Source organism: Equus quagga, chromosome 11 (assembly GCF_021613505.1).
Source record: "Equus quagga isolate Etosha38 chromosome 11, UCLA_HA_Equagga_1.0, whole genome shotgun sequence".
Taxonomy (NCBI): domain Eukaryota; kingdom Metazoa; phylum Chordata; class Mammalia; order Perissodactyla; family Equidae; genus Equus; species Equus quagga.
Window position 1 is genome coordinate 41,573,406 of NC_060277.1, and position 12,714 is coordinate 41,586,119.

The following is a 12,714-nucleotide window of genomic DNA, read 5'->3' on the forward strand; positions in this document are numbered from 1 at the left end:
CACACCAAAATAAACTCAAAATGGATCAAAGACCTAAAGATTAGGCCGGAAACAATAAGTCTTCTAGAAGAGAATATAGGCAGTACACTCTTTGACATCAGTTTGAAAAGAATCTTTTCGGACACTATAACTCCTCAGCTGAAGGAAACAATAGAAAGAATAAACAAATGGGACTTCATCAGACTAAAGAGCTTCTTCAAGGCAAGGGAAAACAGGATTGAAACAAAAAAACAGCTCACTAATTGGGAAAAAATATTTACAAGCCACTTATCCGACAAAGGGTTAATCTCCATAATATACAAAGAACTCACACGGCTTAACAACAAAAAAACAAACAACCTGATCAAAAAATGGGCAGAGGACATGAACAGACATTTCTCAAAAGAAGATATAAATATGGCCAATAGGCACATGAAAAGATGTTCATCATCGCTAATCATCAGGGAAATGCAAATCAAAACTACACTAAGATATCACCTTACACCCGTTAGATTGGCAAAAACATCGAAAACCAAGAGCGATAAATGTTGGAGAGGTTGTGGAGAAAAAGGAACCCTCATACACTGTTGGTGGGAATGCAAACTGGTACAGCCACTATGGAAAACAGTATGGAGATTTCTCAAAAAGTTAAAAATAGAAATACCCTATGACCCAGCCATCCCATTACTGGGTATCTATCCTAAGAACCTGAAATCAGAAATCCCAAGAGTCCCTTGCACCCCTATGTTCATCGCAGCATTATTTACAATAGCCAAGACGTGGAACCAACCTACATGCCCAGAAACTGATGATTGGATAAAGAAGATATGGTATATATACACAATGGAATACTACTCAGCCATAAAAAAAGACAAAATTGGCCCATTTGCAGCAACATGGATGGACCTCGAGGGTATTATGTTAAGCGAAATAAGCCAGTCAGAGAAAGACGAACTCTATATGACACCATTCATAGGTGGAAGTTAACATATTGACAAGGACATCTGATCAGTGGTTACCAGGGAAAAGGGGGGGTGGGGGGGAGGGCACAAAGGGGGAAGAGGTGTACCCACAACATGACTAACAATAATGTACAACTGAAATCTCACAAGGTTGTAATCTATCATAACTTTAATAAAAAAAATAATTTCATTTGGTAGATGATGTGTTTCTTTTTCTTTACAATGTAAACCCTTACTACATTACTTTTTTTTTTTATTGGCACCTGAGCTAACAACTGTTGCCAATATTTTTTTTTTACTCCCCAGATCCCTCCAGCATATAGTTGTACATTTTAATTGTGAGTCCTTCCAGTTGTGTATATTACTTTTTAAATCATATCTTTAGAGGGCTTGTTTATAACGACATTCAGGAGTTGAAAATTTGAGGTCATGCCCCTGTGAATCATGACCAAATCTGTTAAATTTCCTTGCTTCCATTCTTATGAAATCCTTCAGGTGGCCTCCTAAAAAAAAAGCAGAACTAATATTGATAGAAATTGTTGCAAGATAATATTTTTCTCCAATCAGTGCTTTATTCAGAACTAGGTGTTTTTATGAGAGAATGCCCTGTAATTTGTAAGACTTTGTAAGAGCTCAATTGAAGGGTGACCTTTTCTCTTCCGAGAGATAACTTTGGAGAAAATTGTTACTCTTTTGCATATGGTATTTAGGTTGTGTTCAAGCTGCACTCCTATAGGATAACTATTTAGAGTGAAACTCCTTTGGATAAATTCATAGCATTGGACTTGCGAGGTCAGAGGCTGTGTCTCTTAGGTAGTTTAAACCTGCTGTCACATTGGTGGGCAGCACGGGTTAGCAGACCTGCATACATACCAGCAATTGGAGACTTTTCACACACTTCAGTTTTCCCGTTTGTGCTTATAGACATTCTGAGCCCAGGCACTAGAATTTTTTGGTCTGTTTCATCTTTCTTATCAAAGTGTGGCTGTCTGCTTTGGATCTATCATGTTTATTTATAAGAGGCTGAAACTTTCATAGGGATGTGTCCTCGCTCGTTTGTGGGAATTGATTTCTTATCTTGATCCTTTCCTCACGAGAGTTGGCACTTTTGCATACTAACTGCATTTTTTTTTTCATTTAATTTCTACGTTTTCCTTCAAGAGCAAAGAAGGTGGTAGAAACGCTGGATTCCCTCAAGAGTGTTGAGATTCTGAAACATTATTTTTTAGGGCAGCTGCCTAGCATTTTACATGGAATCCTGGTGTCAGTTCTTTTATCTCAAACCCCAGTGGACTGAACTTTTAATAGACTTTACGTTAAATTAACTCTAGTCCTCTATTGAAAAATAAATCCCACTGTATTTTTTAAGATAAGGTCACTTACGAAGTATGGAAATTGGATATTTTGACTCTAAGCCAGGGCTCTTTGTGCTTCTGTAGCAGTGCAAACATTGTTGACCTAGATCTTTTGTTTTGCCCTTCTCTCAGGTATGGACACCTCAAGATCGCCAGTGTATCCTGAGTACCTTAGCACAGTTACTTCTGGATAAGGACTGTACTCTGCTGATTGGTCGCCAGCTGCGCCCTCTCCTTTTGGATTTGCTGGAAAGGAATGCTGAAGCCATTAAAGCCGGAGGCCAAGTCAACCATGATCTACATGAACGGCTCTGTGTGTCAATGAGCAAACTCATCGGTAACCATCCTGACGTCCTCCCGTGAGTAATAGTTTCTTTTTTTTTTATTGAGTTATTGATAGGTTACAATCTTGTGAAATTTCAGTTGTACATTAATGTTTGTCAGTCATGTTGTAGGTGCACCACTTCACCCTTTGTGCCCACCCACCACCCCACCTTTCCCCTGGTATCCACTAAACTGTTCTTAGTCCATAATTTTAAATTCCTCATATGAGTGGAGTCATACACAGATTATCCTTCTCTCGCTGGCTTATTTCACTTAACATAATTCCCTCAAGGTCCATCCATGTTATTGCAAATGGAATGATTTTGTTCTGTTTTGCAGCTGAGTAGTATTCCATTGTATATATGTACCACATCTTCTTTATCCATTCGTCTGTTGATGGGCACTTAGGTTGCTTCCACGTCTTGGCTATTGTAAACAGTGCTGCAATAAACATTGGGGTGCACAGGACTTTTGGGATTTCTGACTTCAAGCTCTTTGGATAAATACCCAGTAGTGGGATGGCTGGATCGTATAGTAGTCCTATTTTTAATTTTTTGAGGAATCTCCATACTGTTTTCCATAGTGGCTGCACCAGTTTGCATTCCCACCAGCAGTGTATGAAGGTTCCTTTTTCTCCGCAACCTCTCCAACATTTGTTGCTATTAGTTTTAGATATTTTTGTCATTCTAATGGGTGTAAGGTGATATCTTAGTGTAGTTTTGATTTGCATTTCCCTGATGATCAGCGATGATGAGCATCTTTTCATGTGCCTATTGGCCATCAGTATATCTTCTTTGGACAAATGTCTGTTCATGTCTCCAGCCCATTTTTTGATTGGGTTGTTTGATGTTTTGTTGTTGAGTTGTGAGAGTTCTTTCTATATTATGGATATTAAGCCTTTCTCAGATATATGACTTGCAAATATTTTTTCCCAGTTAGTGGGTTGTTTTTTTGTTTCAATCCTGTTTTCATTTGCCTAAAAGAAGCTCTTTAATCTGATGAAGTCCCATTTGTTTATTCTTTCTATTGTTTCCCTTCTCTGAGAAGGCATGGTGTTCGAAAAGATCCTTTTAATACTGATGTCAAGAGTGTACTGCCTACGTTTTCTTCCAGAAGCCTTATGGTTTCAGGTCTCCCCTTTAGGTCTTTGATCCATTTTGAGTTTATTTTGGTGAATGGTGAAAAAGAATGGTCAATTTTCATTCTTTTACCTGTGGCTTTCCAGTTTTCCCAGCACCATTTGTTGAAAAGACTTTCTTTTCTCCATTGTATGCCCTCAGCTCCTTTGTCAAAGACAAGCTGTCCATAGATGTGTGGTTTTATTTCTGGGCTTTCAATTCTGTTCCATTGATCTGTGCACCTGTTTTTGTACCAGTACCATGCTGATTTGATTACTGTAGCTTTGTAGTAAGTTTTGAAGTCAGGGAGTGTGATGCCTCCCGTTTTGTTCTTTTTTCTCAGGATTGCTTTAGAAATTCGGGGTCTTTTGTTGCCCCATATGAATTTTAGGATTCTTTGTTCTAATTCTGTAAAGAATGTCATTGGGATTCTGATGGGGATGGCTTTGAATCTGTAGATTGCTTTAAAGTAGAATGGACATTTTAACTATGTTTATTTTACCAATCCATGTCCATGGAATGTCTTTCCATCTCCTTATGTCGTCATCCAATTCTTTCAGAAAAGCCTTGCAATTTTCATTATATAGGTCCTTCACTTCCTTAGTTAAATTTACCCCAAGGTATTTTATTCTTTTTGTTGCGATTGTGAATGGTATTGTATTCTTGAGTTCTTTTTCTGTTGGTTCATTACTGGAGTATAGAAATGCTATTGTGAGTAATAGTTTTATTCTTCTTCATGTTTCTCCTTGAGTTGGTAGAACCTGCTCTCCCCTGGGAAGTAAAGAGGAGTCTCAGCTGAGAAGTAAGGAAGGGGGGAAATACAGAAAGGAGAGAGATAAGTGGTACTATTTTATAAAAAAAATTACCGTAGAATCCGTTTATCCAGCTCAGTTCAGTGACCATTTACTAGTTTTCTTTTAAGGCTTGGCCATCAAGACAGATCTGGAAAAATGGCCAAGATTGGTTCCTTGCCCTCAAGGATTGTTCCATCTGGTAAGACATACATGTAAGGCAGATCTAAATGAGTTTTAGCTGAGGCTCTTATAGCATCTACTTTAGATGGATGAGATTTCTTGCTTGCTGAAGAAGCTGAAGGGGATGGGTTAGAAGAGCTCTAGTGTCCTTTCCAACTTTCTATAAATCTGTCCAAACCAGTGTGGTAAGAAGGTATGTTAGAACTGGATTCTAGGGGCTGGCCCCGTGGCCGAGTGCTTGGGTTCGTGCGCCCCGCTTCAGTGGCCCAGGGTTTCGCTGGTTCAGATCCTGGACGCGGACATGGCACCACTCATCGGGCCATGTTGAAGCGGCGTCCCACATAGCACAACCAGAGGCACTCACAACTAAAATATACAACTATGTACTAGGAGGCTTTGGGGAAAAGACAAAGGAAAAAAAAAAGATTGGCAACAGTTGTTGGCTCAGGTGCCAATCTTTGAAAAAAAAACAAAACTGGATTCTAATAATTTCTCTGTTGACCTGCTCCATTTCCAGTTTGGGCCGGTTCACACCTCCTTAGGTAACCTGGTGGTCCCCTGCTCCCAGGAGGCAACTGCATAGATGCTGAACTTAGTGTGGACACCCGATCAGCATAGCACACTACAGCTCAGAACCTGGGCTCAAAGCAGTCCTGCCTCAGCCTCCCGGGTAGCTGGAACTACAGGCACGTGCCACCACACCCGGCTTTCTCTTTTAAATTGAAAGTAAAATATGGTTTATGTGGAATAGTCAGAAGAGGCAGCAAAATGAGTGTCAGGGGTTTTGAGCTTGAGAAGATAAAGAACTTTCCCTCTAAACATGAATAATGTTCTGTGTACTAGTAGGAGCATCTCTTATATCCATCTCTTCTTTATCTAGTTTTCATCAACACAGTAAGTACCCTCTGGCTGTGTTTTCTTTTTTCAAGATTTTGTTTTTCCTTTTTCTCTCCAAAGCCCCCCAGTACATAGTTGTATATTTTTAGTTGTGGGTCCTTCTAGTTGTGGCACGTGGGATGCCACCTCAGCATGGCCTGATGAGCGGTGCCATGTCTGCGCCCAGGGTCCGAACTGGCGAAACCCTGGGCCGCCAAAGCGGAACATGTGAACTTAACCACTCAGCTATGAGGCCAGCTCCATGGCTTTCTTGAAAGCATAATCTCTAGTCTAGTCCTTGAATGAGGGCATTAGAAATGGAGGTGTAGGGAAAAACCATACTTTGTATGAGCTTTTCTAAAAGGGGAGGAAAAAAATGGGCCCAGTTTAATGGAACTATAAAATAGATAGCAAAGTGAAGATCACCATCATACATGGTAATCAGGAACATATGCTGTGGGTTGATGGAAAATTGGGATGTGGCTTCATGCGGTGCTTTAATCATTTAGATATATTTGATTGTGGTACTGTTTCACAGGATGTGCTGACTATCTATACTTACCCTGTGGGATTGACATGTGGGTAACTTAAACACCCACTTCTCTTAAGTCTTTATGGTAGAGTGCCTCCTGGATTGTGTTTGAGAATCATTAAAATGATGGATTAGCTACGTCTGGTTTCCCATCAGCTTCAGATTTTATGTCCTTATTAAAGGAATGTGAGGCACACACTTTTTCTTCTTTTCATTTTGCCAAGGCGGTATATTTTATTTTGTATTTTATTTATGTTCCAGAAATGGTATAATGCAGCTTACAAAAGTGCCTGCGATAGAGTAACTTAAAAACAAGCCAAAAAAAACCCCCCGAAAGCATATGTAAATGATGAATCAGTGCACAATGTAAAATGAACTTTTAGTAATGATTTGGAATGGGATTTTGATTTTTAGTTTTAAGAAATACACCTGCTTGGGGCCAGCCCGGTAGCGCAGCAGTTAAGTTCGCATGTTCCGCTTCTCAGCAGCCGAGGGTTCGCCGGTTTGGATCCCGAATGTGGACATGGCATCGCTTGGCAAAAGCCTTGTTGTGGTAGGCGTCCCATATATAAAGTAGAGGAAGACGGGCATGGATGTTAGCTCAGGGCCAGTCTTCCTCAGCAAAAAGAGGAAGATTGACAGCAGTTAGCTCAGGGCTAATCTTCCTCAAAAAAAAAAAAAAAAGAATAAAAAAAGAAATATAGCTGATTGATTAGGCACATGCCCCAAATTTCTTCTCTAGAGGAAATATGCCTAATGTATTTAGATAGAGTGCAGTCATTCATTCAATAGATAAATATAGAAATCCTTTCTTTTAAGCTCTGGGCCACATCATGGTGGTAAGAAAGTTAAATGTAATGGGTTCCTGTACTTGCAAACAATTGAATACAATATGTTAGTAGAGGTGTGAGCCAAATACTTAAGAGGAGCAAGGAAATCATTAAAGTTAGAAAAATGAGTGCATTATCCTCTTGGAAATTAGAGAAGGTTTTGTACTGTGACAGATTGTGGAGGGGGAGCCAGGAGAGGAAGAATGAAGAGAAGAGAAATGGGATGGGGGTGAAAATCTAGAAAAAAACGAGAGGCTGGAAGGGAGGAGCCCAGTCAGTCTCCCTCGGGTCCTAGTGCCATTCATTTCTGGGTTCACACCTCTTTCGGAGGCCAAGCTGTCTACCTGTTCCAGACTTCCATGAGATACCTCAGTAGTCTTAACAAGACAGTTCTTTTTTTCTTTTTTTTTCCCTTGCTCATGCTAGTTGTTCATTACTGGTTTTTCCCCCTTGGCTTTATTGAGATATTGACATATAACGTGTAAGGTTAAGGTATACAGATGGTTTGTCACACAAGTATATTGTGAAATGTTTACCACGGTAAGGTTAGTTTACACATCCTTCACCTCACAAGCATACCATTTTGTTGTTGTTGTTTGTTCCTTACTGTTTTTGCACCTAGAGTCCTTGAACACATTTTTCACTCTGGCAGATTTTTTTTGTCAGGACTCTGAGAACACTCCTGGTCTGTTGATGCTTTCTTTATTCTGATATATTAGGTTTCAAAGTTGTCTTCTAAAAAAAATCATCTCGTTCATTTCTAACTTTCCATTCTTCGCCTTGGTTAAACTTATGTTCCCAAGTTTCTTCAGCAGTAGCTTTGTAGACAGTTTCAGATGGTTAATAAACTACATTATGTGTTGATCTTTTTTCCTCTGATGTTCTTTCCAGAGAATTTTAATTTCTGATTGTACTTTACTTTTAGATTTTGCATCTTTTAGTTCTTTGCTTTTTCTTTTAGTTTGTTTCTCCTTTCTCTTATGTCTCCCCTCTCCCTGGTCCTTGCAAGTCCCTTCAGCACACTCTTCTCTCAATCATGGCATGCAAATTTTGTGGAAGCTGCCTTTCGTTAGTAAAACAGCACTACTACAAGTACTCTTGTCTTTTATAGATAATGGCTCCAACCCTCAGAGGTTAGGTGTTATTCTCATTTTACAGATGAAGAGACTGAGGCTCAGAGATGTTAAATAACTTGCCCAAAGTCCCCTTGCTAGAAAGTGGCAGGGCTGGAATTCAGTCCTACATTGGCGATTCCAAAGTCCATGCTTTTTTCCTACTTTGTGGTGCTGTCTACTCATCCTCTGTGAATCATTCAAGTTTTTTTGGTTTTTCTTTTTGGTGTGGAAGATTCACCCTGAGCTAACATCTGTGCCAGTCTTCCTCTATTTTGTATGTGGGTCACTGCCACAGCATGGCTGACGAGTGGTGTAGGTCTACGCGTGGGATCTGAGCCTAGGAACCCTGGGCCGCTGAAGCAGAGTGCACCAAACTTAACCACTACACCATGGGGCTGGCCCTGCCATTCAAGTATTTGTTGACTGACTTATAGAGAACTTGATCTTAACAGCATGTTATAGCTAATGATTATAATCCCAGGAGGGAAAGAATAATCATGCAAGTTCATTTGGATTGTATTGGGTTTAATTTCTCGGATTCAGTTTTGCGTTTGCTGCCAGTTTGTCCTGGGCATGTGGATCCACATCAGTGCTGTCTGTCTTTAATTGGAAAGAGCAAAAATGGGTGGGCCCAGTTATGGTCTTCTAATCCCTGAACTTGGGATGTGTTTCCATTTATTTATGTCTTTAATTTCTTTCAGCAGTGTTTTGTAGTTGTCAGTGTACAAGTCTGTCACCTCCTTGGTTAGGTTTATTCCTAAGTATTTTATTATTTTTGACACTATTGTAAATGGAACTGTTTTCTTAATTTACTTTTCTAATTGTTCATCATTAGAATATAGAAACCTGGCATATTTTTGTGTGTTGATGTTGTATCCTGCACCTTTGCTGATTTTGTTAGTTCTAACAGGTTTGTTTTTTTGTGGAATATTTGTGGATTTCTACATCTAAGATTATGTCATCTGTGACCAGAGATAATTTTGCTTCTTCCTTTACATTTTGGATGCCTCTTATTTCTTTTCCTTGTCTAATTGCTTTGACTAGGATTTCCAGTACTATGTTGAATAGAGGTGATGAGAGGGGCCTGCTTGTCTTGTTCCTGATCTTAGAGGAAAAGCATTCAGTCTGTCAGCATAGATTATGACGTTAGCTGTGGGCTTTTCATATATGACCTTTGTTACATTGAGATAGTTTCCTTGTGTTACTGGTTTGGTGAGTGTTTTTATCATGAAAGAGTATTGAATCTTGTGAAATGCTTTTTCTACATCAGTTGAGATCATCATGTGTTTTTTCTTTTATTTTGTTAATATGTGTTATGTGATTTTTGTATATTGATTTATCATTGTGTTCCAGGAATGAATCCCACTTGGGTATGGTGTATAATCTTTTGGATATGCTGTTGAATTTGGTTTGCTACTCTTTCGTTGAAGACTTTTGCATCAATATTCATCAGGAATATTGGTCTGTAGTTGTAGTCTCTTTGTCTGGCTTTCGTATCAGGTTAATGCTGACTTCATAAAATGGACTTGGAAGTATTCCTCCCTCTTCAAGCTTTTGGAAGAGTTTGAGGATTGGTGTGAATTCTTTAAATGTTTGGTAGAATTCTCCTGTGAAGCCATCTGATCCTGGGCTGTCCCTTGTTGGGAAGTTTTTGATTATTGATTGAATTCCTTAGTAGTTATCAGTCCCTTCATATTTTCTATTTCTTCATGATTCAATCTTGGAAGATGGTGTGTTTCTAGGAATTTATTTATTTCTGCTAGGTTATCCAATTGGTTGATGTGTAATTGTTCACAATATTTTCTTAAAATCTGTTTTATTTATGTGGCATGGATGGTGATGTCCTTTCTTTCACTTCTGACTTTAGTTATTTGAGTCTTCTTTTTTTCGTAGTTAACCTAAGAGTTTCTCACTTTTCTTGATCTTTTCAAAAACCAGCACTTAGTTTTGTTGATTTTTTTTTCCTATTGTTTTTCTGTTTTCTGTCTCTACTCTAATCTTTGGTATTTCCTTCCTTCTGTTAGCTTTGGATTCAGTTTGTTCTTCTTCTAGTTCCTTGAGGTGTTAGGTTGTTAACTTCAGATCTTTTTTAATATACATGTTTATAGCTATAAACTTCCTTCTTAGCAAAGCTTTTGCTGTACCCCATAGGTTTTGGCATGTTGTGCTTTGGTTTTATTTGTGTCAAGGTACTTTCTAATTTCTCTTGTGATTTCTTATTTGATCCATTGGTTGTTTAAGACTGTGTTGTTTAATTTCTGTATATTTGAGGGTTTTCCAGTTTTCTTTCTGCTGTGGATTTCCAGTTTCATTCCCTTGTGACAGGAAAAGCTATTTTGTGTAATTTTAGTATTTTAAAATTTGGTGAGACTTGTTTTGTGTCCTAACATGTGGTCTATCTATCCTGTAGAATGATCCATGTGCATGTAAGAAGAATGTGTATTTTGCTTTTGTTGGATGGAATCTTCTGTCTGTTTGTGTTAGGTTCACTTCATCTATAGTGTTGTTCAAGTCCTCTATTTCCTTATTCATCTTCTGTCTTGTTCTATCCATTGTTGAAAGTTGGGTATTGAGGTCTACTATTGTTGTCTTGCTATTTTTCCTGTCAATTCTGTCAAAGTTTGCTTCATATCTTTAGGAGCTCTGCTGTTTAGTCCATAAATGTTTAGAATTGTAGTGTCTTCTTGGTGAATTGATCCTTTTATCTTTATATAATGTCTTTGTCTCTTTTAACAGTTTTTGACTTAAAGTCTGTTTTGTCTGATACTAATATAGTCAATCCTACTCCTCTTTAGTTACCATTTGCATGGATTTTTTTTTTAATCTCTTAACTTTTAGCCTGTGTGTGTCCTTAGATCCAAAGTAGATAGCATGTAGTTTAATCTTGTTTTTTTATCCATTCAACCAGTCTGTCCTTTTCTTTAGATTGGCACCTGAGCTGACATCTGTTGCCGATCTTTTTTTTTTCCTTTTTCTTCTTCTTCTCCCCAAAGTCCCTCAATACATAGTTGTATATTCTAGTTGTGAGTGCCTCTGGTTGTGCTATGTGGGATGCCAACTCAGCTTGGCTTGATGAGCGATGCCATGTCCATGATCAGGATCTGAACCAGCGAAACCCTGGGCAGCCGAAGCGGAGCATACAAACTTAACCACCCGGCCATGGGACTGGCCCCCAATCTGCGTCTTTTGATTGGCAGTTTAAACCATTTATTTACATTTAAAGTAATTACTGATATGGAAGGACTTCTGCCATTTTTGCTAATTGTTTTCTGTATGTCTTGTAGCTTTTTGTCCCTCCTTTTCTCTCTTATTGCCTTTCTTTGTATTTCATGAGGATCTCCTCTTCATCTTTTAAGATGCAGCTAAAGCATCTCTTCTTGACTCCCCCAGGTTCAATTGAATCTTTTTTCTTTGTGCCTCTCATTGTTTCTGTAAGTGACTGTCTTCCTTCCTAGATAGCAAACTCCTCTGCTACATTTTCTACTTTAAGAACATTAAATTTACATGAAAGTTTTTTGTTTTTTGTATTTTTTTTGAGGAAGATTAGCCCTGAGCTAACTACTGCCAATCCTCCTCTTTTTGCGGAGGAAAGCTGGCCCTGAGCTAACGTCCGTGCCCGTCTTCCTCTACTTTATACATGGGATGTCTACCACAGCATGGTGTGCCATGTGGTGCCGTGTCCGCACCCGGGATCCGAACCGGTGAACCTCAGGCCGCCGAGAAGCAGAACGTGCAAACAACCGCTGTGCCACCAGGCCAGCCCCTGCATGAAAGTTTTCAAGAAACTAGAAAGGAAAATTTCTCCTTAGTTTTGTATGCCAAGTATGTAACACAGTGTCTGGCTCACAGTGAGAAGTCAATAAGTGTTTGTTGAAAATTAGTGCATTTTCAGTAGTAAACACTTGTGATAGTACTGTGGGTTTTGTATCCTCTTAGTCAGCTATCTTATGCTGTGATCTTGGTTCCTGACCTTGAACAGGATAGAATCTTAGGACTAGCTGGCTTTAACATTCGTCTTTCTTTATTCTCAGACCTTTGGGATTTCCTGTTATGTTGTGCTGTCCTGTGTCATAAGTGGAGATGTATACTTTGATATCCTCACTAGCAAATGAAAATACTCTCTCTTTTGAAGGTTTGCCCTGAGGTATTTCAAGGACTCTTCTCCAGTCTTTCAGAGACTCTTCCTAGAGAGTTCAGATGCTAATCCAGTCCGCTATGGGCGCAGGCGGATGAAGCTCCGTGACCTAATGGAAGCAGCCTACAAGTTTCTACAGCAAGAACAGTGTGTGTTCCGGGAGCTCTGGGATTGGAGTGTATGTGTCCCTCTCCTCAGAAGCCATGACACCTTGGTCCGCTGGTGAGTACCTTTGGACTTTTCCTGTGATACAATGTGGGGATGGTAGAGGGAGTATAGAGTTGTGTGCATGAGGAAGGAAAGGAAAGCATTTAAAATTTGTTACTTTTATTCTGGTGACAGAACAAAAAAATCCCCCAAATTTGGATTCTTATTTCCTTTCCTTAATCATGTGTCACTTCAGAGGAAAATGAGATGATATGAGTGGAGTTCTGCCTTTTTCGTGTTCTGTCAAGTGAATTCATCGTGCCTGATTTGCATTTTCTATGCTTAAATGTGTTATATTACTTCTATA

General features: G+C 39.1%; 1 protein-coding gene across 1 annotated transcript in view; it reads left to right on the forward strand.

Moving 5' to 3' along the window:
* The window catches only part of MDN1 (midasin AAA ATPase 1), a 170,898-nt gene that overhangs the window by 21,374 nt on the left and 136,810 nt on the right, over positions 1 to 12,714 (forward strand). Inside the window, exons 2-3 of the mRNA XM_046676076.1 lie at positions 2,429 to 2,655; positions 12,198 to 12,422. Coding sequence (XP_046532032.1) covers positions 2,429 to 2,655; positions 12,198 to 12,422 — 452 coding nt within the window. The remainder of the gene's footprint in view (positions 1 to 2,428; positions 2,656 to 12,197; positions 12,423 to 12,714) is intronic.